At 40.9% G+C, this 24,652-nt stretch overlaps 1 protein-coding gene across 4 annotated transcripts in view; it reads left to right on the forward strand.

The window, feature by feature from the left end:
- Ralgapa2 (Ral GTPase activating protein catalytic subunit alpha 2) overlaps positions 1-24,652 on the forward strand; it is a 272,467-nt gene that overhangs the window by 157,760 nt on the left and 90,055 nt on the right. For 3 of the 4 annotated variants that reach the window (XM_057780304.1, XM_057780305.1, XM_057780306.1), the window contains 9 exons: positions 1,875-1,983; positions 6,639-6,749; positions 8,387-8,455; positions 8,714-8,851; positions 9,900-10,083; positions 12,542-13,313; positions 14,799-14,870; positions 20,449-20,572; positions 21,492-21,647. In XM_057780304.1, coding sequence (XP_057636287.1) covers positions 1,875-1,983; positions 6,639-6,749; positions 8,387-8,455; positions 8,714-8,851; positions 9,900-10,083; positions 12,542-13,313; positions 14,799-14,870; positions 20,449-20,572; positions 21,492-21,647 — 1,735 coding nt within the window. Of the gene's footprint in view, positions 1-1,874; positions 1,984-6,638; positions 6,750-8,386; positions 8,456-8,713; positions 8,852-9,899; positions 10,084-12,541; positions 13,314-14,798; positions 14,871-20,448; positions 20,573-21,491; positions 21,648-24,652 lie in introns of those variants that run through there. The other variant, XR_009057697.1, reaches the window with a different exon arrangement.

Genomic DNA, 24,652 nt, shown 5'->3' on the forward strand with positions numbered 1-24,652 from the left:
AGGCTGTGATGTTATTAGTTGCATAGGCATTTGGAATTGTCCTATCTCTGTAGTGAGTCAAATGTATTTCTGTTTATATGGCCCTCTTTATTTCTATGAATGCTTTGTTTTATTTTAGATACCCACTTTACCTGCTCCTAATTTCACACTATATAATACTTTTTATCTTTTTTAAATGGCTTTTCTTTATTGTCTTTATGATGCCTTTGCAAAAGCTGTATGTATCTGGATTTTATGATTGTATAAATTTGTGTGATCTTTGTCTTTTAATGGAGACTTTATTTTATTACCAGTGATCTTTTGGCTGTGTTTGTCTTCTTATTTAATATTTTATTTTTAATTGGAACTCCTAAGCATTTCTCCTGTTTACTACATTTTTTCCTGCCTCTTCTTCTATGCCTTTCCCCCTCTCATTTGGCTTTTAATTTTTCCATAGTCAATTTCATTTCCTGGATTTCCATTCAGTTCTCATAAAGGTTATTCTGGAGATTTTACTGTGATTTTTAATAGTCTTCAAATTAGTTTCTCTTTACCCACTTCTACACAATTCATGTCCTTTACAACAGAATCTACTTTCCTCCGCCCAGTGCTCCTTCCCCTGTGCTAATTCCCCTTCTCTGCCTAACTTCTGCCTATTAAAGTGACCCAATCTTTCCCCGTTACTGCCTGCCTGTCTCACACATTCTAGTCAGTCTATAACTGCTTGTTGATTATCTCCAATTTATTTACCTGACTTTTTTTTTTTTTTTTTTTTAAGACAGGCTTTCTAAATAGCTATGAAGCCAGCCCTGGAACTCACTCTGTAGACAAGGCTGGCCTTGAACTCACAGATATCCACTTGCTTCTGCCTCCCAAGTACTGGGATTAAAGGCATGTGTCATCACTGCCTGGATTACTTGGCGTTTTTAATGAATTTCTTGCATAGCCAGGCTTAGATATTGAGCTGCTTACTTGATGCCTCAAGTTAGCTAATTTTTTTTTTTTTTTTTTTTTTTTTTTTTTTTTGGTTTTTCGAGACAGGGTTTCTCAGTGGTTTTGGAGCCTGTCCTGGAACTAGCTCTTGTAGACCAGGCTGCCCTCGAACTCACAGAGATCCGCCTGCCTCTGCCTCCCGAGTGCTGGGATTAAAGGCGTGCGCCACCACCGCCCGGCCAAGTTAGCTATCTTAACATCCGAATGTAACACAGCCATAACTGAATCTTCCAGTGCCTTCTGACAGCCCCTACCCTATTAAGCATGATGCCCCTCGATTTCATCTCAAGAAATGAAAATATTTACTTAGGTTTTCAGATCAAAGTCTTGTGGAATATATCTGATTTTTTTTTAATCTTCTCATACCTCTCAAATAATCTTTGTAATTTGTTTCCCCTAATTTGTTCTATTTATGGAAAGTCACATTTCTTTGAAGAATGGCTTATACTAGCATGGTGTTTAGAAGAAATAACAATGAAAATGTATTTTGAAAGTTACTTTAAAAACAAATACAGTGTTTGTCTTACATTTGAAGTATATACTGTACATACACTTTGCAAGGGAATATTCAGTAATCTAAGAACCACGCCTTTTATTCCTCCTCAAAATTATCTTAACAATAAGATGTAATAACAGTTGAGAGTCAACAAAAATGGGTGACATGGATTGTGGCAGTTAACAGAAAATCTGCCACTTGTTTGATGAAATATTTAAGTACTAACTAGCATTGATGATTCTGTTTATCCTAAAAACTGGCCCCCTGGAAGTTCTTTATCTTTTCTCTCATGGAAGATGGTCCATTAGTATAATTGTTGCTTCTTTGAATAAATAGATTTATTTTGTCATTTTAAAATACATTGAATTTCATGAGTGTTTTCCTCCCTTTGCTTCTCTTTTGAAAGATGCATTGCCATTTGCTCCCTCGGAGTCTGGATCTGTGAAGAGCTTACACAGTGTGCCAGCCATCCTCAGGTGAAGGATGCCATCAATGTGATAGGTGTAACTTTGAAGGTATTCTCATTTCTTAATGCGTTTTTGACATCAAGCTTTCTTCCAGGATTTTAATGAGTTTTAATTTTAATTAATCCATTCTTGTAGCTCCCTACATTATTGAGAGACAGTGGTTTAAAAGTCCCATTCTGAGTCCCATGGTGAATCTTCTGTGAGACTGCCAGTGACTGCCTCACTGTGACAGCTGTTCTTAGGTCATTTATAGTTTATTTGTGAACCAAGCCTAGGCCAGTTGGAAATCTTAGGGTATAATAAAGTGAGATTTCAAGCTGTGGCCTCTTTGTCATGACTGAGATAGGAGCCTGCAGCTTCCCCTTAGGAACTTGCATGTTCTCTTGCTGCCTGAACATAAGGCGTTTGGAGCATCTTCCTTCTTTGCTTTGTTATTGAGAGATGCACATAGAACTAGAATATTGGTAATTTCTAGATACTTTTTCGTGTTTCTATGATAGCTCTGCAAGGTGAGCACCACAATCCCTGTTTTACAGCAGAAGAAATCAAGCCCCAGAGAAATCCACTCACAAGTCCAATGCAATACAGGCCTAAGTGACAGAGCTAACATTGAAGTAGTTATGTGTGGCATAAAAGACATAATTGAACTTCCACTTGTGCAGTTAGGTTGCCTCCTAAAGTAGAGCTTGCATTCTGCTCATCTTGGTCCCTGTGTAGAAATGGTAGACATAATTAGTACTGTTACTAACAAACTTGCAGAACCAATGAGTCTGCCAGGCGCTGTACCGAGGGCTTTGTTGGAGTTCTCAATTGTAAGGGAAGTGTTCCCATTTTACTAGCAAAGGAGGGAACTGATATACAGGCTTTTCAGGCTGTAGTGGGATTCAGCTGAATCTGAATTGAAACTCCAAACCATCTGTCCCTGCCCTTCTTCCTCTTCTTGCATATGGTATAGTAACAATGATTACAGCAGATTCCGGACAGTTGTCATTAGACTAGTGGCAGCCCTGTTTGCCCTCAGGGTATTGTCTTCTTTGGCTCGTGGGATGATCAACCCACAATGTTCTTTATCCTTGGAATGGTACACTGTGGTCTGGCCCCTGCCTAACTCAGCTCAATATCCCTTGCTCCCCACATGTGTCCTCTACTTACTGTCACCTCATCCTCCATCCGTCCTCTGTAACACCTGGTTGTATCCTAGAAGTTGGACAACTACCTGCTACTGATCCCTTGGTGAAGAGTGTAAGAATTTGTAAACAATGATGTCACATGGCACAGTTTCCCCTGGCCTGGCTCTTGCCATCATATTTAATTCTGGGAACTATTTCAGGAGGTGAAGTGACATTGCTACCTGTATTTAACAGATGAGAGAAGTGGACTGAGATCCTTAGCAGCTCCAACCAGGATGTTCTGGCCTCATGCCTGGGTTTTTATATAACTTCAGTGTGTACAGTGTGTATAGTTTTGACTTCCAAAGCACAGAGGAAGAAATACTGAATTCTATGAATCTCAGTTCATTTTTAAATACCCTGTATTCTCAATTCTAAGATGTTTTACAGGTTTTTTTCTTTTCTGAAATCTAAATGTACACATTTAAATTAGTTCCCTAGCTCTCCTTTACTTGAGAACACTGTTAATTTGATGGTATCTTAGACATATATAACTTTCTATATAGTATAGAACAGAGATGGAAATTGTTACTAGCTTTGGGCTGGAAAGATGTCTCAGTGGTTAAGAGTACTGTCTGCTCTTCCAGAGGACCCAGGTTCAGTTCCCAGCACCCACAGTTTGTAACTGTCTGAAACCCTGGTTTCCGGGGATTTGATACCTTATTCTGGCCTCCAAGGACACCAGACATGCACATGGTGCAGGTATACATGCAGGCAAAACACCACACCCATACATGTTAAATGAATAATTTATTTACTTTAGAGTGATGGAGAATATTAGAGGAATAGGATCACAGATGAACAGATTTTCTTCTTTGAGTGTTTATAAATTCTCAAAATGCCTGCAATTTTTCTGTAATTCTGAGGGAAAACACAAGGTAACAGGAAAAAAAGTCTAGTTATACATATTGTGCCTTTACCCTGTCAGAGTGTCCATCATAGTGCCAGATTGTTCTGCTGTCTGTGCATAGGTCTGACCACTCTGGCCCACTCCATAGCAACTCCAGTTTCTAGAAAGCACAGGCTATACTCACCTGCTGTACTCTCCTTAGGCCTTTAGCTCTCCGCCTTTAATTCAGTGTTGCACATTGTTCATCCTTCACAGTGTTCAGTGAGTGAATTCTTTTATTTCTACTGTCCTTCACCTCTCTCACTATGTATATATACTGCTACCCGTGTACTGGCAGTCCCCGTCTCAGGATCCTTAGCTGTCTCAAGCCTCTGCCTCCATGGCACACACAAATTGCTGCTAACCTAGAGGGAAACCCAATTCTCTGTCTGTATCCTTCCAGGCACAGCTCAGCCCTCCATCCTACCACTTTCTCTGTCCCATCTCTCTCCATTCTGCCCTAAGACCCTTTGTCTTGTCTCCCACAGATCTTGTCACTTTCCCCTTGTATGTTTCAGGTTTCTTAAGAGCCTTGTTAGCACCCATTCTTTCTTCTATTTCCCCTCGAACATGACGTGTACAGCCCACTGTTAGCCTGCCAGCAGTGACAGCAGTAGAAGAAAACAGTAGAATGCATTACAGTCTGCTGTAGTGCTGTGGAAGAAATGAAACAGGATGGGATAAAACTGAAGAGCAGGAAGCTGTGGACCACTTCATAAAAATGGTGAAATTTTGTGTGAGGATCTGAACAATATAGTAGTTCCAGATACACTAGACCTGGGAACTAGAAATCTGAAGAAAAGCCAGGAGCAAATACAAATGCCTTAGGACAGAAACACGCAGGGTGCTTGAGGAGTGGGAGGGGGACAGTGGCCGTCAGGTCATCTGAAGTTTAGATGAGGGAGGAAAGCTGTGGAAGCCCTGATGCTCATGTGATTTAGGTTAAGCAGCACAGGCCACCAGCAAGCTGTGTGCTCTCAATAAGGTGTGGATAGCAGTGTAGCTTCTAGGTTCTGGCCAAAGCTGAAAGCACAGGGGGTCCTCATCCCGTTCGTGTATACTCAGCATGACGACAAAGGCTTTACACATTTTACCTCTTTGACATCCACCTCACAAAAGGAAGGAAGGAAGGAAGGAAGGAAGGAAGGAAGGAAGGAAGGAAGGAAGGAAGGAAGGAAGGAGGAGGAGGAAGGAAAGAAAGAAGGAAGGAAGGAAGGAAGGAAGGAAGGAAGGAAGGAAGGAAGGAAGGAAGGAAGGAAGGAAGGAAGGAAGAAGGGAAGTGTCCAGGAGACTTGGGACAGCAGGCAGTGTCTTAGTTACTTTTTCATTTTTATAGAGACACCATGCTGAAGCACCTTATAGAAGAACGAGTTTGTTGGGGCTACAGATGCAGAGGGTCCATGGCCATCATGGCAGGGAGCATTATGGCAGGCAAGCATGGCACTGGAACAGTTGCTGGGAGCCCACATCTTGACATAGCAGCCATGTGGTAGAGTGAGATCTACCTAGGAATGGTGCGGGGTTTTTAAACCTCACCTAGAGTGACTTACTTTTCCAACAAGGACATACTTCCTATTCCTTCCCCAACAATTGCAACTACTGAGGACCAAGTTTCTAAACATATAATCCTATGGAGATTGTTCTCATTCAGACTGCCACATTCCACTCTCTGACTCCCATACATGTGTGGTAAATCATAATGCAAACTGCATTCAGTCCAACTTCAAAAGCCCCCCCTAGTCTTTCACAGGGCCAGAGTTCAGTCTCTTCTGAGACTCAAGTCAGTCTCTTAACTGTAACCCTTATAAATTATAAAAGCAAATGTAATATTTCCAACATACAATAGCACAAAATATATATTTATTATTCCAAATGGGGGAAATCAGGGCATAGTGAGGAAATAATGGAATACTGAAACTCGGCTGAGCAAACTTCAAATCCTGTAGCTTTGTGTCTGCTGTCAGGGTATTAGATGGCTCTACCTTTCCAGTTTTACTGACTGAAGCATGTATTAGCCTGTGAGGGTCATTCTCATTCAGGCCACCACAGACAACTTTGGGAAACACACCCAGAGTCACTGAACATTCCCTAGTCCATGGGTTATAGCCTTTAAGTCTGCTTTTACACATTTCTTAGTATGTTATATCTATATTATTTTATTTCCTCAGGTAGGAAGTCATTTGAGTGATCCCTGTTTCTCTGTGTGTGAAATGAAGATAGCGTCTTCCTTACAGGGCTGTCAATGGCAATTTGTCAATGACAAAATGAGTTACATTTGTGCAGAAGGTTCAGCACACAGAGGACATTCAACCATATACTCTATTTTAATTTCCTCAGGTTGTCAATAGTATGATTTCTATTAGCTGAATACAGAATTTTAAACTTTGCCTTTTATTTTCTAGGCAAACAATGACCACCTTTTTCTACAGATATATAAATAACGTAGGTGATTCCAGACAACCAGCAATGTAACATGATGGAGTGGTCATGTGCAAAATGATGTTAATTGGACATAGTTTTCATCAGTTGCACATGAGATATGCGTGTAGAGCTGGGAAGAGCAAATAGCCCTGTTCTTCCTCCAGCACATACACCCGCTGAGCTGCCCTGTTTACTTGGTTTTCTTTTTCTTTTCTTTTTTTTAGTTTCCTAACAAGATCGTGGCTCAGGTAGCCTGTGATGTTCTTCAGCTGCTGGTTTCCTACTGGGAAAAGCTTCAGATGTTTGAAACTGCTCTACCGCGAAAAATGGCCGAAGTAAGTCCTTTATCTATAAAGCTAAAGCATCCGCATTTCCTTTTTAATAATGTATTTGATATCTAATTAACTGTATATCCTCCAATAATTGTTAGAGAAGCAACTATTAAACTGCCATGTGAGCCCCGTTTTTTAGGCAGTGTTGGCTGGCTCTTCTCAGCTGCAATTTTAATCACTGTGCAAAGAAGCCTGCAGTGTTCCAGGGCCGAGGCTGATGCTTGGAGAGTTTGAAAGGCAGACACAACCACAACAAAGAGACCTTTTGTAGGTTGGGCTTTATTCATTGAAAGTAATTTGGATGGTGCCAACAAGGAGTAGGCAGCTGGTTTAATGCCTTCCTTGCAGGGCGGGGGCCTGGCTGTTGTGTAAAGCAGGAGTTGTTCCCAGACTAAAGCCCTGGGCCACGCTTGCTGCTGTGGCATGGTTACTCGGCTGTAATGAGATCAGTGTAGTATTAACCTCTGAGGGGAGGTGGCCACGAGAGGAGGTGGGAGGAACAGGAAGTACTCAACCACAGCTTCTTGAAGGTTGGCTACAGCCAAGGGGTCTTTGCTAAGAGCCTAGCAGGGCCTAACCCACAGGTGCCTGTGATAAGGCACACTTGTGCCTGGCAGTTTTTATAACTGTAGTTATTCAAGCAAGCCCTGTTTTTTACCCATCCAGTGGAGACTCTGAGGAAATTTGATTCGTCCCCCTGACGGTTGGCAGGGAGAGAGAATAGGTGATGCAGATTCATTTTCTCCCAGCCCTAGACAGACTTCTTTGGTGGAGATCACTTTGTTCTCTCAGAATCACATCAAGTCACAAGTGGTTTTTGACCTGAAGTGACCTGGAATGAAATAGACCTTTTACCCCGCTGCAGAATATAAAGTTGGGTTTAGTGTCACCATGTAATTCTCCAAACAGGACACCTGTGAGAATGAGTGGCATACTGTGATGTGGAAACAGGAGGTGGAGATCGATGCTATAGCAAATGGGAACATTTTCATAATTATATTTGAAAACGTTTTTTTTTTCCACTTCACTGGAAATGTGGGACTAATAGTAGATACTGTGTGACTATATAGCAAACTAATCCACGCTTTGAGTCTCCCACCAAAGAAGTAGAAATCATTACATGATCATTATTTTCAAATCTCCTACAACTGGCTTTCATCTTTCTATTGTTATCCAGTGAGTAGGTACCATGATGTGTTTAGTTGCAAGGTATAATGTAAAGATTTGTCACTCATATTAGTTTAATAAATGCTGATTGACCAGTAGCCAGGCAGAAAGTGTAGACAGGGCAGCCAGACTAAGATAATTCTGGGAAGAGGAAAGCAGACAGTCAGTCACCACCAGATGCAGAGGAAGCAAGATGAGAATACCATACTGAGAAAAGGTACCTAACCACATGGCTAAACATAGACAAGAATTATGGGTTAATTTAATTGTCAGAGCTAGTTAATAGTAAGCCTGAGCTAATAGGTCAAACAGTTTATAATTAATGTAAGCCTCTGTGTATTTCTTTGGGACTGAATGACTGCGGGACCTGGCAGGACATAAATTTCCATCTACAGCAAGGTCATCTTGGGATTCTTAACATATGGCTGCCAGACTATCATGGTCTGCTTAATTGGGTTTTATCTTTTATACAGATCCTCGTGGCCACAATTGCGTTTCTTTTACCAAGTGCTGAGTACTCCTCAGTGGAAACAGATAAAAAGGTAAGTGACATGTTGGGTAGCTTTCTCCACAGTTATTTTTAATTATAAGACAGAATGATAACTAATATTATAAATGATGGTGTCATTTACTATATTATATGTTGGCTTTTATGTTTTTTCCTATGAAAGCCATTTTTGTTTACTTATTCTGCATTTGTGTGTCTATTGAATATTGAGCAGGGACAATTCTGTTTATTTTTACATGCCATGGGTCCTAAGGGCCATAAAGTGAGATTCTGGATATGTTTCTCCTTCTAGTTTATTGTGTCCTTGCTCCTCTGCCTCTTGGACTGGTGCATGGCACTGCCTGTGAATGCCCTTCTCCACCCTGTGTCCACGGCGGTCCTGGAGGAGCTGCACCCACCCCGGGCTCCCTTACTGGATTATATATACAGGGTGAGTCTCCTCTAAGCCCTGGGCACATACAGTGAATCTACAGATTAAAAATTACCAAAACGTTATCATTTATGTATTTGCACCTTCTGAAAAGGACCTGTGGAAGGTTAAGTATTTGAAAAGAAATGAATAATTAATGAATAAACAGAATAGATACAGTTATAGGAAGCCAGTAGTTGCCAAGGTGGCGGTGCATACATTTCACATGACTCATCTTTAAACAACTGCTGTTTGATGGGAATGCTCCTAATCTTCATGGCACATGATTTCTGCCTTCTTAATTTCAAAATGGATTGTTTATATTAAAGAAGGGTCTGCAGCATCTAAAGATCTATTTATCAGAGTAAGGAAGAAAACATAATGCTTCTAATAATCTCTTTGCCTTAAAGAAACCTCAAGAGGCAGGTGTGGTGGTGCATATTTGTAATCCCAGCAGTTGGGAGCATGGGGGCAAAGGATTACCTTGAGTTCAAGGCAGCCTAAGCTACATAATGAAACCCTGTCTCAAAATCAGAACCAAAACAAAACTGAAAGAACACAAAGGGGAAAAAAATCCTTAGGATAGGAGTTAAGAAATCTCACTTTGTGAGAAGTGAGAGACTTTAAATTCTGTATTCAATTTTATTTAATTATGCTTTCAAAATTGTATTAAATTACCTCTTATAATGTTTGGGTTCATGTGTTGTACTGATTTAAACTCAGGTTGTGGTCACCTTGCCCTCTACCATGAGGTCCTTCCCACAGCTGTCTTTCATCTCTTGGGCTGATTCCTTCCACCTATGTTGCCTTTGGAGGATGATAGACTGAGGTGTGTGCAATCATACAGGAACAGAACCTTTTCACTTGTGTTTTCCATTTGCCCTGAGATTGTAGGTATTGTTACTGACTTGCTTGTAGCAAAAAATATTTGAGAATGGAAAAAAAAAACAAAACATACTTTGGCATGTTCCTAAGTGGGAGTCCTATCTCTCAAGCACTGTGGGGGCTGGATAGTTTGTCAGGGGTCAGGAGGTGGTGGCATACTGAGTGCCTTCCTGTCTGTCCTCAGGTTCTGCACTGCTGTGTCTGTGGCTCAAGCACATACACACAGCAAAGTCACTACACTCTGACCTTGGCTGACTTGTCATCCACGGATTATGACCCCTTCCTGCCTCTGGCAAACGTGAGGAACTCCGAGCCAGTCCAGTACCACTCATCAGCCGACCTGGGGAACCTGCTCACTGTGGAAGATGGTGCGTATGTCTACAAATATACCATCTTATGGGCGTAAGGGGATTGTAGTCTGGTCTGTGCTTGTGTTTTGGTTTTTTTTTTTTTTTTTAAATCTGCTTGTTGAAGTCCCAGCTTATAGGGTCTCTGATGGAAAACCTTCCCAGTTTCTTCTTTTTTCCTGTTATTTTTCCTCCTGACTTTTTCATCCATCCTTATTTAAATGGTTTTGTATTTCTGAAAACTCTTGTCTCATACCTATGGAATGCAAAAAAAACCAGGCTCGTTTTTCTATCCCCAAGAAGTTTTACATCTGGTGGGGGAAATAGTATGATACTGGGCTAGTAGCATCCTGAGGACTTCCCATAGGGAAGAATTATGCTAGATAGAGCGGGGAGGACAGGCTTTGAAGGAGCTCATAGAGTATTCCAGAGCAGAAGTCCCTCATAAAGAAAGCTGGGAGCTTTCTTACCCCACTTGGGATGTGTTTCTGTGGCAGACAAGTCTGTGCTCAAGATTGATCAATGTTAATAACTGCTTTAAATAGAAGGAAGAGGGACATCAGGAGGTGAGAGGTAAAGCTTTGTATTTCCTCTAGGAATTTAGGGGCAAGAAGATACTTGGGATCCTTTCCTTTTTAATAGTTAGTGGAAGCCCTGAGCTGACTTTGTCACTAGTTGAATCCCGATCATCTTTAGTTCTTAGTGAACAAAAAGGAAGCGAACTTAGCTGAAATGTGGCAGGAGGAGAAGTCAGTGGTTCACAGATGCTCCTTTTCCTGACTTCAGTACCAGACCCATTTGGGGTTTTATTGGAAGTGTCATCATGCGATAGTTTGATGCAGCTTGAAGACAGTCTCCCATTGTAGAATTCAAATATTCACAAAATACAAACCAAAAGCACAGCCTCTGTGAGGAAAAGCAGAGGGAAGTTGGTTTTCCAACTGATATTTTCTGCTTGCCCTTTGTCATCTTGTACCTTTATTGTTAGTTTTATGCCTGTCCTGCTGTCATGACAACGGCGTGTTTCACATTATGAACTGTGAACTCCCAGCTGGTTTCGTGTGGGTCTCTGGGGCAGTAACATTTCATAGCTGGAGCATTAAATTTCTTTTTAGTGTAGAACTCTTATATATATTTCTCTCAGGTTGTGGGGAAAAAAATTAAGTTTAGGAAAAGACATAAATGACCACTTGTGTGACACTTTATTTTCCACTATTCAGTATAGATTTCATGTACATAGAAAAAATTGATAAGAAATCCAAAAAAATCAAGGTGATCTTGTTCTCAGTCATTCCTCAGAATTTCCCAAATTTCAGAGATTTCTTTCTTTCTAGGGTTTTTATATAAAATAAAACAATATGCTATATATAAACTGGTTAGGTAATGTCTAACACTAAAGGTATTATATATTTATATATATAGTTGTATATTTATTATAAAGTTATATATTTACATTGATTTATGTGCTAATATTTGTTTACATTGTGATTTTAGAAGCCTAATACTCTTTGCTCAAATTATAAACCTTAATTTAAATATTTAGACCTTTTCCATAAAATTTTAAAACTTTCATTTTCACTTGTTATCAAATTGATGCATCCCGTTTGATGCATTTGGCCATTGAAATTTCCTCAACTACCTTCAGCCTGAAGCACTCATTTCCCTTTCTAGTTACAGCCTTAGCGTGTCTGCCTTTCCACTCCACCTCTTTCTGCAGAGCCTTGCTGCTCAGGCTGTGCTCAGAGTCTTCACATACTGTTGAAGTTTTATAAATCAGTCGCTCATGGATACTAAATCATCAAATACAAATTTAGTTAAGTTCTCCTAAGTGCCTCCATGAATTATGAATATGACAAATTCTCTTAAATATTTTAAGTGCCCTAATAACAAAACATAAATTGTCACAATGATTATTAAACAAATTTCTTCCAATCTTTAAACATGGCCCTGAGGTTTATTAATGTCCTTCTTAGGTCTTCCTTCACCCAACAGAGGGGTGCCGCAGTAGCCTCCCCAGCCAACTCTCTGGTCCCAACTGCCCCTCCAACCTGGTTTTTACCCTCATCTCAGCCCCCGAACCTTAACTATCTAACATGGGGATGCTTCTCTTCTGCTCATTCCTTTATCTGCAGACTTTTTAAAGTCCCTTTCAGAGTGACAGCTTCAGGTAAGTTGGTCCATTAGCAGTCTGTTTCAGTTATCTTCTTAATTTAATAATTTAAGTAGAATTAGTGTCAAAATGAAAAAAACAGTCTTACAGCTAAAAATCGAACATTCAGCTGGATGTAATGTTTAATCATTTTTAATCCCAGCAGAGGCAAGTGGATCTCTATGAGCTCCAGGCCAGCCAGTGCTACACAGTGACACCCTTTCTCCCAAAACAAACAAAACAAAAAATCAGAATCAAACATTGAGACTATTGACAGAAATCTCATGGTGGCCCCACTATCTGCTCACATTTTCTTCCTGCTGTTCACAGAGAAGAAGAGAAGAAGTGTGGAATTGATCCCCCTTACTGCACGAATGGTGATGGCCCACCTAGTGAACCACCTAGGCCACTATCCACTGAGTGGGGGCCCTGCCATGCTGCACAGCCTGGTCAGTGAGAACCATGACAATGCCCACGTGGAAGGTGCTGAGCTATCCTCGGAGGTGTTCAGGAGCCCAAACCTGCAGCTCTTCGTATTTAATGATAGCACCCTTATCTCCTACCTTCAGACACCTGCAGAAGGACCAGAAGGAAGGACTTCAGGGGCTTCCCTTTCAGATGTAAGAGTCATTGTGAGGGATATCTCAGGCAAGTACTCGTGGGATGGCAAGGTTTTATATGGACCTCTGGAAGGCTGCTTGGCACCCAGTGGAAGGAATCCCTCATTTCCAGTTTCTGGCTGGCATCAACACACGTGCGGACCTCAGAAAGATTTGTCTCACAGTGAGGAGGGAGATGACGCGCTTGATAAATTACTTGAAAACATTGGCCATACAAGCCCTGAATGCCTTTTACCATCACAACTAAATCTAAATGAGCCTTCCCCACCCCCATGTGGGATGAACTGTGACCAAGAGAAGGAAATCATTGAGGTCATCCTGCGCCAGAGCATACAGGAAGATGAGTATGTTCAGAGGTGTAACTCTAATTCTGCAGTGAAGGTCACCAGCCAAAGACAGCCCTCACCAGTGGAGCCCCGAGGACCCTTTTATTTCTGCAGGTTGTTGCTTGATGACCTGGGAATGAATTCCTGGGACAGAAGGTAACAGTGCTCTGAATGTTCTAACATTATTGCTATGTGAGGGTTCTTCTTTATATCAGTTTGAAGTTAAAAAATAAGAAATAGAAGTTTTTTTTATCAGATTTCAATATTTCCAGATTATTTTTAGCTACTGGATTAGAACTAAAAATAAAACTGAATGTACTATACTGGTATACAGATTGAATTCAAATACCTTTGAAAGCACATGAAGCATTGTTTTGCTTCCTGTGACCCTGACCACTACTATTTCCATTTTCATACAAGATACAAATGGACTGCAAAGGTGAGTAAATCACTGTATAGCCACAGGATCGATGAGGAATGTGAACTAGATGCACCTCAGACAAAGGACAGAGTGGCACAGGAGGCCAAGAGGAGCAATTTGACCCAATGGGCAGTATGGACAGTGCTGAAGACCTCAGAGAAGAGAGTGGGGTTGAGCTGAACCTGATAGTGAAGTGTAGTTTTGAAGATAGGATAGGGAAGAGATTCCCAGAGCTGATATTGAGAATAGACACAAGCACATGCACACAAGGGACATCCTGCTGACTGAAGAGCTTTCCAGTGTCACTAAAAGACAATGGGTTCTAGTGGGATTGTTATGTCTCTCCATAATCAAGGATATTGGAGCTCATTTTGAAGACTTGTGAATTAGTTGCTTTTCTTTTGCTGTGATAAAACACTATGAGCAAGACAGCTTATAATAGGAAGAGTTTATTTTGGATATATGGTTCCAGATGCTTAGGGTCCATAATGGCAGGAACAGCAGGTGGCAGACATGACAGCTGGACAACAGCTGAGAACTCATATCTGATTGATAACTGGAAATGTCACTTGACTTTTGAAATCTCAATATCTGCTCCCAGTGGCATACTCCCTCCAGCAAGGCCACATCTCCTAAACTTACCTAAAGAAACCCACCAACTGGGGAACCCATTTCAAATGCCCCAGATGTGAGGGACATCTCACTCAAATTACGTTATCTACCACAGTTTTTCAGTGAATGAGATATTAGATGAATGGATGATGGCCGTCTTAGTTACAGTTACTATTCTGTGAAGAGAGACCATGGCCATGGCAACTCTTATAAAGGAAAGCATTTAATTCGAGCTGGCTTACAGGTTCAGAGGTTTTAGTTCATTGTTGTCATAATGGGAAGCATGATAGCACACAGATAGACACAGGTGCTGGAGAGGTAGCTGAGAGTCCTACATCTGGATCCTCAGGCAGCAGGAAGTGAGAGACACTGGACCTGGCTTGAGCTTCTAAACCCCAAAGCTCACCCCCAGTTACACACTTGCTTCAACAAGCCCACACCTACCCCAACAAGGACACACCTCTTCATAGTGCCATTCCCTATGAGCCTTTGGGGGCCATTCCTATTCAAATTACCATAATGGCTATGTTTGTTATTGGGTTAGAAAGTAGTGAAGCTGGTCTACGGTCACATGGATCTCTTCTTCCATCCCTTTTTTTTCTTTATAGAAAGAATTTTCATTTGTTGAAGAAAAATTCAAAATTATTGCGAGAGCTAAAGAATCTGGACTCGCGTCAGTGGTATGTGAAAGTATACTAAAATATCTTTCCCTGTCTGTCTTTGTGAGCTCATAGTATCAAATACAGTTTCAGGGAAGAATCTGCTGATGTTGACTTGACTGAACATTGACATTTTATTTTGTTTTGTTTTGTTTTTGAGACAGTGACTCTTTTAAGTTTCCCAGGCTGGTCTTCAACATACTCTGGTAGCCCAGGTAGACCTTGAACATGTAATCCTCCTGTCTCAGCCTCCAAGTAGCTGGGATAGTAGGCTTTCTTTAATATAAACATAAAAACCTCCCATATCTTGTTCTCTTTTAACTTTATGACCTCTTTTTCATTCATTGTTACTGGTGTGTGTGTACATGTGTGTGTGTGTGCGTGTGTGTGTTCTTAGATCAAGTTCTTCTCACGGTATTTCATTCACTACATTTTTCTTTCATGTGTGTTTGTGTATACATACATGCATGCATGCAACCTACTGAGTCTACTTGTTGTTGTTTATATGTATTTGTGTTTAAAGGTGAACATTTTGAAGTGATTTCTATAGTGGCTGTACTGTATATTCCCACCAACAATGAATAAACCACCCCCAACCCTGACATCTTACCCTGCATTTATTTTCTTGATGATAGCCATTGTGACCAACGTGAGATAGAATCTTAAGGCAGTTTTAATTGACATTTCTGTGTGGCTAAAGATGTTAGATACTTAACTTATCAGAGGCCAATTGTATTTCTTCTTTTAAGAACTACTCTGTTCATTAAACTATTTGTTGATTTGGGACTTGATGTTTAATTTAGTAGTTCTTTACATATTCTGGTTTTTTTTTTTTTTTTTTTTAGGCCCTGTATGACTTTAGCTGTAGAAGTTTGTTTTTTCTCATTCTGTAGCTCTCTCTTTAGGGTGGTGATTTTTTTCCCTCACTGTGCAAAACTCTTTTGATTTTGTATAATCCCATTTGCTAGTTCTTGGAATTATTTCCTCTGCTATTAGAAAATCCCTGTCTATTCTTTTGTCTTGAACTATTGGCAACTTCAATCTAAAATGTAGTCTTTAGTCCATCCTGAATTAATTTTTATATAGGGTGAGAGATGGGGATCTAATTTCATTTTTCTACATATTAAATAGACTGTTTTTTCTCGCTTGTGTGTGTTTGGCATCATTGTCAAAAATTAAATGGTTGCAACTAAATGGGTTTATTTTGGGTTCTCATCTATCAACCTGCATGTTTTTGTGTCAGTGCCATGCTGTTTTCTAAGCATGAATTTCACTGTCATTTGTGTTCAAGTGGATTTCTTGTGGTTTTATTGTTTATTCTTAAGTAAATGCTTGACTTGTGTCACTATTATTTGCATATCAGGTTTATAATTGTGATATTTTGTTGGTGGTTTGAATTCTTGAACCTAGGTATGACAACAGCAATTAGTAAACTCCACCTGAAATTGGAAAAGCATATGTTTGCATGCACATGCGTGCGTGCGCACATACACAAACACACACACTTACCTTTAAGAGGACTTAATGAAGAAATATCTTTGTCACAACACAAATGACGCAATCTAGGGGTCTTGATTGGTTCACTTTCTCTGTTAGTTAAAGAATTAAAAAGCAGGAAAAATCTGAAGCACAACAGGTGTTAGCAGAGAAATCTCAAGCACTGCAGACAAAAATCAGCAGTTGAAGAAAACCGTTCATTGGAGGTAAGGAAACACACATGTGCACCAAACACATAGAGAATGCACAGAGAAAAAGACCCTGCAAAGTAGAGGGTGTACATGGAAGCTGAAAATCCAATATCTTCTTGAGGTCTTGGTGGTTTTAAAGCCTCGAGTTTTCTTCCCTACTTTAGGGTTGGGAATTTGAAGGTAGACAGGATGGTTGATTGGTCCACAACTGTTGTGTGGCATGTCCTGATCCAACCTTGAACTTGTTAAGCCAGCCCATCAATAATGGGTCTGATGGGAGGCAGCTGCCAGGCTTTTGTCTCAAGTCAGGAGGTTGAGGAAGAAGCTGACCATCTTAGACATGCATTATCTTTGTTAACTTGCTTCTCTCTCTGCCTACCAAGTGTGTCTCCCTCCTGGTCTCTCTCCAAGGACTCAGCGGCTAGAATCATAGTAAGCTTACTTATAGCTATATATCCTTTTGCTCCTTCAGAAGCATTTAGAATAAGATACATTAATTTATATGGGCCATTGTGCAGGAATCGTAAGGCTACAGTTTTTTTTTTTTTTCTACTCTCTCATGTATCTTTTTTGTCACTCATGGCTTCTTAGAGCCTTACAATGTTGAAGTATGTACTTTTATGTTTTCTGAGTATTGGGAATGTGCCCGGGTGGCTGTAGTGAGCCTGACTCCACCTGCAGAAGGCTGAGAGGTGCTTACCTCCTGGTAACACCAGTGCTCTGCGAATGGTAAGCATTTTAGTATCGAGAAATAAAATCCAAAGAAAAGAAAATATGCAAGTTTAAATGACTCATTTGTGGTTGTAATTGAAGAAAGAAACCATCCTTGGGGCAGATCCTGCGATTCCATTGGTACTTTAAATGTTTTCATTTCTTGATTTAAGGAAAACTTACTTTGAATTTCAAAAGTGTTTAAAAGTGCTTTAGACCCTGCCATTTCTCTGTTCAGTCTTTCTCTCCTTGCTTTCTCCAGGACAGAGACTGGGCCCTCTGGAAATTCCATGTGGGATTTCTACAGGGCTCAGGCACTTGTTTCACTCACTCTCATCTTTCGATGTTAAACAGTCATTTGGACTCCGAGCCCAGCTTTCCAGCATATGCTGAATTATTCCCTGCTTCTCCAGTGCTAAGTGAATGCACTGGTATCCTGTAATTGTAGCCAATTTGTTGAATGTTAATGCACTCTAGTTGCATGAGGTGCAGTTGAATTAGCTCCCTGGGGTGCTGTTGCAGTAAAATATGGCTTTGGGTAGCTGATTGGCAGTCTTCTGCCCTTTGATTAACCTTCACTTAAAACCCTAACTCTTGGACTTAGGTTGCCTTAGCCTCTAAATGCACATCAGTTCAGTTTATGGGAAAGGGCATTTTTCAAGATTGCCTTTTAAAAACCTGAACTAAGTCTGGCGGCTCTTTACCTATGAAAAATCTAGCCTGTGCTATAGATTGGTCTGATGCTAAGCAAACATTGTCCTTCAACTTTCAGGACCTTTCTGTTTACTCCCGGTATCAATTTATAGCACTGTTGTGCAGGAACAGTGCATTCTTCGCATGTTTTGAGAAAAAAATAGTCTTGCAGCTAGGTTCTTTATACTATGTGTGATGGCTGGACATACAAAATCACTGTGGTCTTTCTTGCCACTGTGTAGTGAAGGAAATGGTGAAGACATGTTTTCCTTTGTTTGGTTTTTAAAACCTGACAGCACAAGAAAATGGAACTATTCTGGTCTGTTCCTAATAAGAAAAAAAATTCATTCTACTGAGGAAAGTGTGTTGTTGATTTTATGTATGTGTGTTCCTGAATTACCTGCTCCTTCATGTACTGGTTGTGCAGCTTGTAGATATGAAGTGCTGTTGATGTTGTAATTACCATTTCAAAAGCCTGGCACTAATAAGGCCAGGCACAGTGTCTGCATCTTAGCAGACTCTCTGCAGTGCTAATATTTTGGAGCATGTGAAATTTGATGAATGTTTACAAGTAAAGGTCACCTTTCCTCACACCCACATCAGTCAGTCCTTCATTTGAGCTTAGCCCTCTGTGCTCCTACACCGAGTAAATGAGCACTCAAGGACCCAGGATGGAAAAATCCTGGGCTTTAAGGATAAAACACTGATGTATTTCAGATAAGCCTGACGTTGTTTTTCTGTATGGCAAGTCTATAGAACAGAGAAAATTTGAATGCTAAGGACGTTTACGTATGTAGAGAGAGGGTTTCGGAAGAAATCAAGTAACTGTGCTTTTGTTCTTTCTGAAACAGCCTTTTAGATAAAGGTTAGGATGCCTGCTACCATCATCTAAGCTGCCAGATTATTACAGCTCCTGTGATTAGCCAGTCGTTCTGCTCTTTCTGTATTTTCTGATTCTTCTTCACATATATTTATTCCATGAGAGTGATGGGGGGATGAATAGCTAGCGAATGAATAGGAGAAAATGTTCCTCCTCCTGTGATTTATGTAACTTTTTAGTTGAGCTTCAATTAGCCTTGTTTAATAAGAAGAAAAATAACCATGAAGAAGGAAATATTTGAGAATTTGTTAAAATATGGAGTCCAGATCTACCAATTTGAATGTCTAATCATATTACAGTGTTGAGATATTAAGCAATTAGACAATAGAAACATTTCCGTATTGTTGAAGCACTTGATGCTTTTTCCTATGCAGTTTTTCATGATGTAATGCAAATGTGAGAAGGGTGGGGCTGCCCAGAAGTGGAGATGTACTTCTTTTACCATTGAAGCTATGATAGAATAACTCATGGACAAAGGTGCTGTCCAGTGAGTGGTTCTTTATTAAGCTTCCTTCATCTGTACAACAGATGAGCTTTTATCTCCAAACCATCACCAAATTGCTTGATAGAGCATCAGTTATTTTGATACTTTACCATATCATTTGTAGAAACTGGCAATTACATATTCAGATACACTGCCTAATATCTGGTCAGTTTAACAGAGACTTAGCTGAGCCTATACTATGCATCAAATACTATATTGGACGTGAAGAAAAAAAAGAAAGATGAACAAACAGTTCTCCTTTCTTCAGAGTGCATATTATGTTTATATGATTTAACAGGAAACTGCTACCAATCTATCATGGAGCAAGCAAATGAAGAGTTTATATATCCAAAAGAATCTTCCCAGAAGAACTGTCCAGTACATTCGGTGCCCTCAGAATAGAACACATCCTTTCACAAAGAAAATACTCAAATAATGTTGCCAATTCTCGTAAAGTCTTAGCATGTCTCATTGCTCCTGTCTTGAAACTACCCATATCCTTTCGTTGAAGTAGAGCAAATGAAATGTAGGTAGATACCTAGTTATGATACGCGTCTACTTGAAATGCTTTAGAACAGTGGTTCTTAGCCTTTCTAATGCTGTGATTCTCTAATACAGTTTCTCATGTTGTGGTGACCCCCCCCCAACCGTAAAACTATTTTGTTGCTACTTCATAACTGTAATTTTGCTACTGTTATGAATCGGACTATAAATATCTGATATGCAGGATATCTGATATGCACCACCTGTGAAAGGGTCATTTGATCCCAGAGGGATTATGACCCACAGGTTGAGAACCATTGATTTAGAAGATAATGTTCTTTACCTACAATGGAAGAGCCTGGTGGATGATGAGCTCTGATATCTGCTGTTTTTGTGTCTCTATGTCTGAGTTGTGGTCTCCTGTCTCATTAACCTTTGTCTCCTTTCAACCACCTCTGCAAATCAGATGATACAGTAATAACACTGGTCTATTAGGGGACTTCCAGAATGCAAATAAGATCATACATCAACCACCTTCGAATAGTGACTGACCCCTCGTGAGGGCCATTAGGAATCATGCTGGCAATAACAGTAATATATACATACATACATATACATATAATTATTAATTCTAACTCCTTTAAATTTGAACATTTATAGCCGTGAGACACACAAGATAGCAGTGTTTTACATTGCTGAAGGTCAAGAAGACAAGTGTTCCATCTTAGCCAATGAAAGAGGAAGCCAAGCATATGAAGACTTTGTTGCTGGTCTTGGATGGGAGGTAATTAACTTCATTCATTGTGTGGTTGCTGACTATCGGTATGTAAAACAGACCTGAGCTGTGTATGTTCTTAGGTGTATTTTTACATTCAGATGTAGTTTGCATAGAGTTCTTGAAGAATGTATTGACCTTAAAATTTAAAATCTGTTGGCTTATTTTCAGTAGTCTATCTGTGGACTTATGCTTCCTCTTAATAGCTTTTCATTTGCTTTGCATCAGAACTGCCATGGGTGGCAGTTTGTGGCAAAAGTAGACAAATGTGGCCACAACTAAAAGAGAACAACTCTAACAGCATGATGTGATAAGAGTTACACGAATGCGGTGTCTCTTTCAAATGTATTCCACTGCACCTCAACCTCTTCACTTACTGAAAACACTTCACCGTGTCTCTTTATCTTAGGTCTATGTAGAGAGAACAAACACAGTACTATTTGTGGTTGCAGGTAACTGCTGAAAGTGTTACAAGCCCCCACAGACAAGAGGGATCTACTGTACAGACACATGCAGACATGGACATACCCTAGACATGAGGGGGAGAAGTTACGGAAATGTACAATGAAAGTCAAGGGGAGGGCTGAGGGGTTTTTGGTGGTTTGGGTTTTGTATCTGTCTATGCTCCAGCACATGTTGGGGACCAAAGCCAGGCCTTGCACGTGCCAGGCAAGCACTGTCCTGCTGGGACAGACAGTCCTTAAATTTTCATAGTGGTTTTCATGTGAATAGGGTTGCAGACCAGTTTCATTTTTGCTGTTCTTCTTTTCTTTCTTTAAATTTTTAATTTTATATAAATTATATTTATTTGTATTCAGAAGGAAATATATTAAAATGAAAACAGTTTATGTTTTCAACTCATATTCCTGCCTAATGAATAGAACAGCTCCCATTTGACCCTCGCCTTTTGCTCTATGACCTTCATCAGGTGGATCTCTCAACCCACTGTGGGTTCATGGGTGGTCTTCAGCGCAATGGCAGCACGGGGCAGACAGCCCCTTACTATGCTACCTCAACTGTGGAAGTCATTTTCCACGTTTCCACTCGGATGCCATCAGATTCAGATGATTCACTCACCAAAAAGGTAAGGCGGCTCCTTGGGGACAGCAGCTCCCTGCACTCATGTGCAGGCAAGGCTCTCTGGGTTTGGATGGTGACCAAGCCTGGGCACACACTGAGGCTGCTTTCCCCAGGCCTCAAAGTCAGGGTCACTCTTCCTCCAGCCACAGTTGTGTTGGATCTAAAAGGTCAACTTAGCAACACCTTAAACCCTGAACTGAAGAAGAAATGTACCCCAAAAATCAAGGGGAGGGCTGAGGAGTTTTTTGGTGGTTTGGGTTTATGTCTGTATGTCCTCCTGCACATGCTGGGGACCAAAGCCAGGCCTTGCACGTGCCAGGCAAGCACTATCCTGCTGGAGCAGACAGTCCTTAAATTTTCATAGTGGTTTTCATGTGAATAGGGTTGCAGACCAGTTTCATTTTTGCTGTTCTTCATTTCTTTCTTTAAATTTTTAATTTTATATAAATTATATTTATTTGAAATCAGAAAGAAATATATTTAGAAGAAGGGTTTGCTGTGTGGCTACTTTGGCTCTTCCTCCACGTCAGTTACCTGAGAGAAAATAGTTTTACCTCAGACTGGCAAATGCCACAGCACATAGTGGCCTTTATGACAGAAGTGCTGGGAAGTCTCTGGGAAGGCATCCTCCTTGCTAGGGTAAGCTACTAGATTTTGGCAAAATGACCTGCAGGTGTGTTGCTGCCCAGATGTCCCACCTTAGCTGCTTCCCCTTTGTTCATCACCTTTCACCCTATAGGTGGTTTCTCTGAAGTTCAAAGGAAAACCTTATGCCCCCAGAGGAACTCCCCAGCCTGCAGAGTGTTTACTTGAGGGCCCCTATTTTTTTGTTGATGAACTCATTAATGGGATAAAACTGTAGTCTGGTAAGGAAACCACTCCTGTAGGTTTCTAGGTGAGAGGGGCACCCTAGAGCTATGGTGATGTGTGCTGACCCTGTGGGCTATAGGTGACAGAGCCTACGTTCCCACTTCACACCCATTCTCCTCTAACAGTGCAAACGTAAGGAACTGAGGGCGGTGCCTCAAGTGCTGCCTGAGGGTGTACACTGGCAGTGTGGCTATATGGTTGGAACTAGGGCCAGACAGCTCTAGGCTCAAGTGTGCGTCTCACCACCAGCTTGTACCTCAGCTTTTCATGTATTACATAAGACTGAAAATGGAGTCATGACACCATACTGTTGAGTCAAGTGAGACGGTGCTTGAAAAACTGCTTAGTATGATACCTAGTAGGCATTCTCTGGCCATCGCCCTTGTCATTGTCCAGTGGTGTAATTGGTTCTTTTTCCCTGCCCCATTAGCCACATGATTGATATTAGCTCATGGACCCTACTGTATCTGCTTCATTTCTCTTGTCTCTGGTTTTGCCTTTTTACCACTGTAGCCCCAGATGTCTGGACTGCATACATGATGAACAAAGTGCATGGGAGACATTATCAGAACTCAGGTCACAGACAATTTCCATAGTGATCAAGTGTCTCACATGCACAAAGCACAATTTGCATACAGAAACTCAGCAGCCTTTCACCCACATAGTCCTGCATACTACCCTGGCCTCCCTGGGCTGGGAACCTCACAGCTAGTGGGAGTACAAGCCATGTGCTGGTTCTCACAGGTGTGACAGAGCTGCCTGTCCATCTTGGGTTCTGATGACTGCAGTGTTCATAGAAAGGAGAACCCTGCTATCTGGTAGCTCACTGAATCTGGAAGCTTCCAGAATCTGGGGTTGTTGGGCTATACTCACATATTTTGTTTTGTTTTTTAATTGTGGGTACCTTGTAAAGTCTTCATACTCTGCATATTGTCATATTGCATATTTTTGTGACTGACAATTATGTGTTAAAGATAGATTTGTATTTAAACTGTCTTGAAGTATTTCTTAAATATAGAGGCTTTTTAAAGCTTGTTTTTATACTCTTTTCTTGACATAATGCTGCTATAAATAATGTCCCGAGGCTTGGTCTAGACCCCAACTGTAATAATCAAACAGCAGCTGAAACCTTGTGCAGTGCTAAGATTTAGCATCATTAACGATAAACTCTCTTTACCAGGATGTCTCCTAGTTAGGCAGGGAAATTAGTCACATAATGGCAGCCCCCGGTTCCTTGACTTACTCTAACTAAATTGGCCCTAACAGCTTAGAAATGAGCTGCAAAATTCTAAAGTGATTCATGCTCTGTTCTGCCCTTGTCATGGGGGGACTTTTTCAATTCTGCAATCCCGTTGCAACCCCATACTGAACTCTTGATCCTTCACTGCAGAAATTTGTTAGCTCTAGCTAGATTAGATTTTTCACAGCTAATCTAACTGCTGTAGGGGTTTGCAGAGTGGGGACAGAGCTGTGCTATTGGATTTGTCCAATTCATTTGACTCCAGGACTATAATTGCACTTATGTCTTACAAGGCTTTTATAGCCTCAGGCTGGCCAGCCACATGAAAAACAAATTGGCAGTGATACAGCGCGAGTGAAAGGGGAAGAAAGGCCCACATTATCAGTCTCTAAGCAGCTCTGTTCTGGCAGGAAGTTTCTTGGTTAATTTACAAATAAAACTTAGATTTTAGGATGGGCACACTGTCAGCTGAACAATGGGGATGTCAGGCCTGACTGTTACTTAGTAAAAGTAGCAGCCGGGCCCACTGAGGAGCCCAGATTCTTCAATCAAACAGACGACTCCTTCTGGAGCCAGCTGGCGATGTAATGCAATTAGTCGGGAAAGGAGGTCAGCCTATTAGGTGTGGACCATGACCGGTGTCACCAGTGGCGTGCAGGCGTGTAGCCTGGCAGCAGCAGGCAGAACAGCTCGGGCAGAGGAGCTTTAGAACTCTGTCAGGACCAAGGATGGCAGGACATGGGATTGATTTCTTGAGGCTCAAGAGCCTGTTTGTTCTAGGAAGAGAAGCCTTGAGGCCTTCTGGAGTCTTGCATTGTGGAAGCAGAAGCCCACATGAATGCAACTCCTATTCTAGCCCTCATCTCCTCCTGAAGACGCATGCCTCCTGTCAAGTTGAC

This window comes from Chionomys nivalis, chromosome 9 (assembly GCF_950005125.1).
Source record: "Chionomys nivalis chromosome 9, mChiNiv1.1, whole genome shotgun sequence".
NCBI classification, from domain to species: domain Eukaryota; kingdom Metazoa; phylum Chordata; class Mammalia; order Rodentia; family Cricetidae; genus Chionomys; species Chionomys nivalis.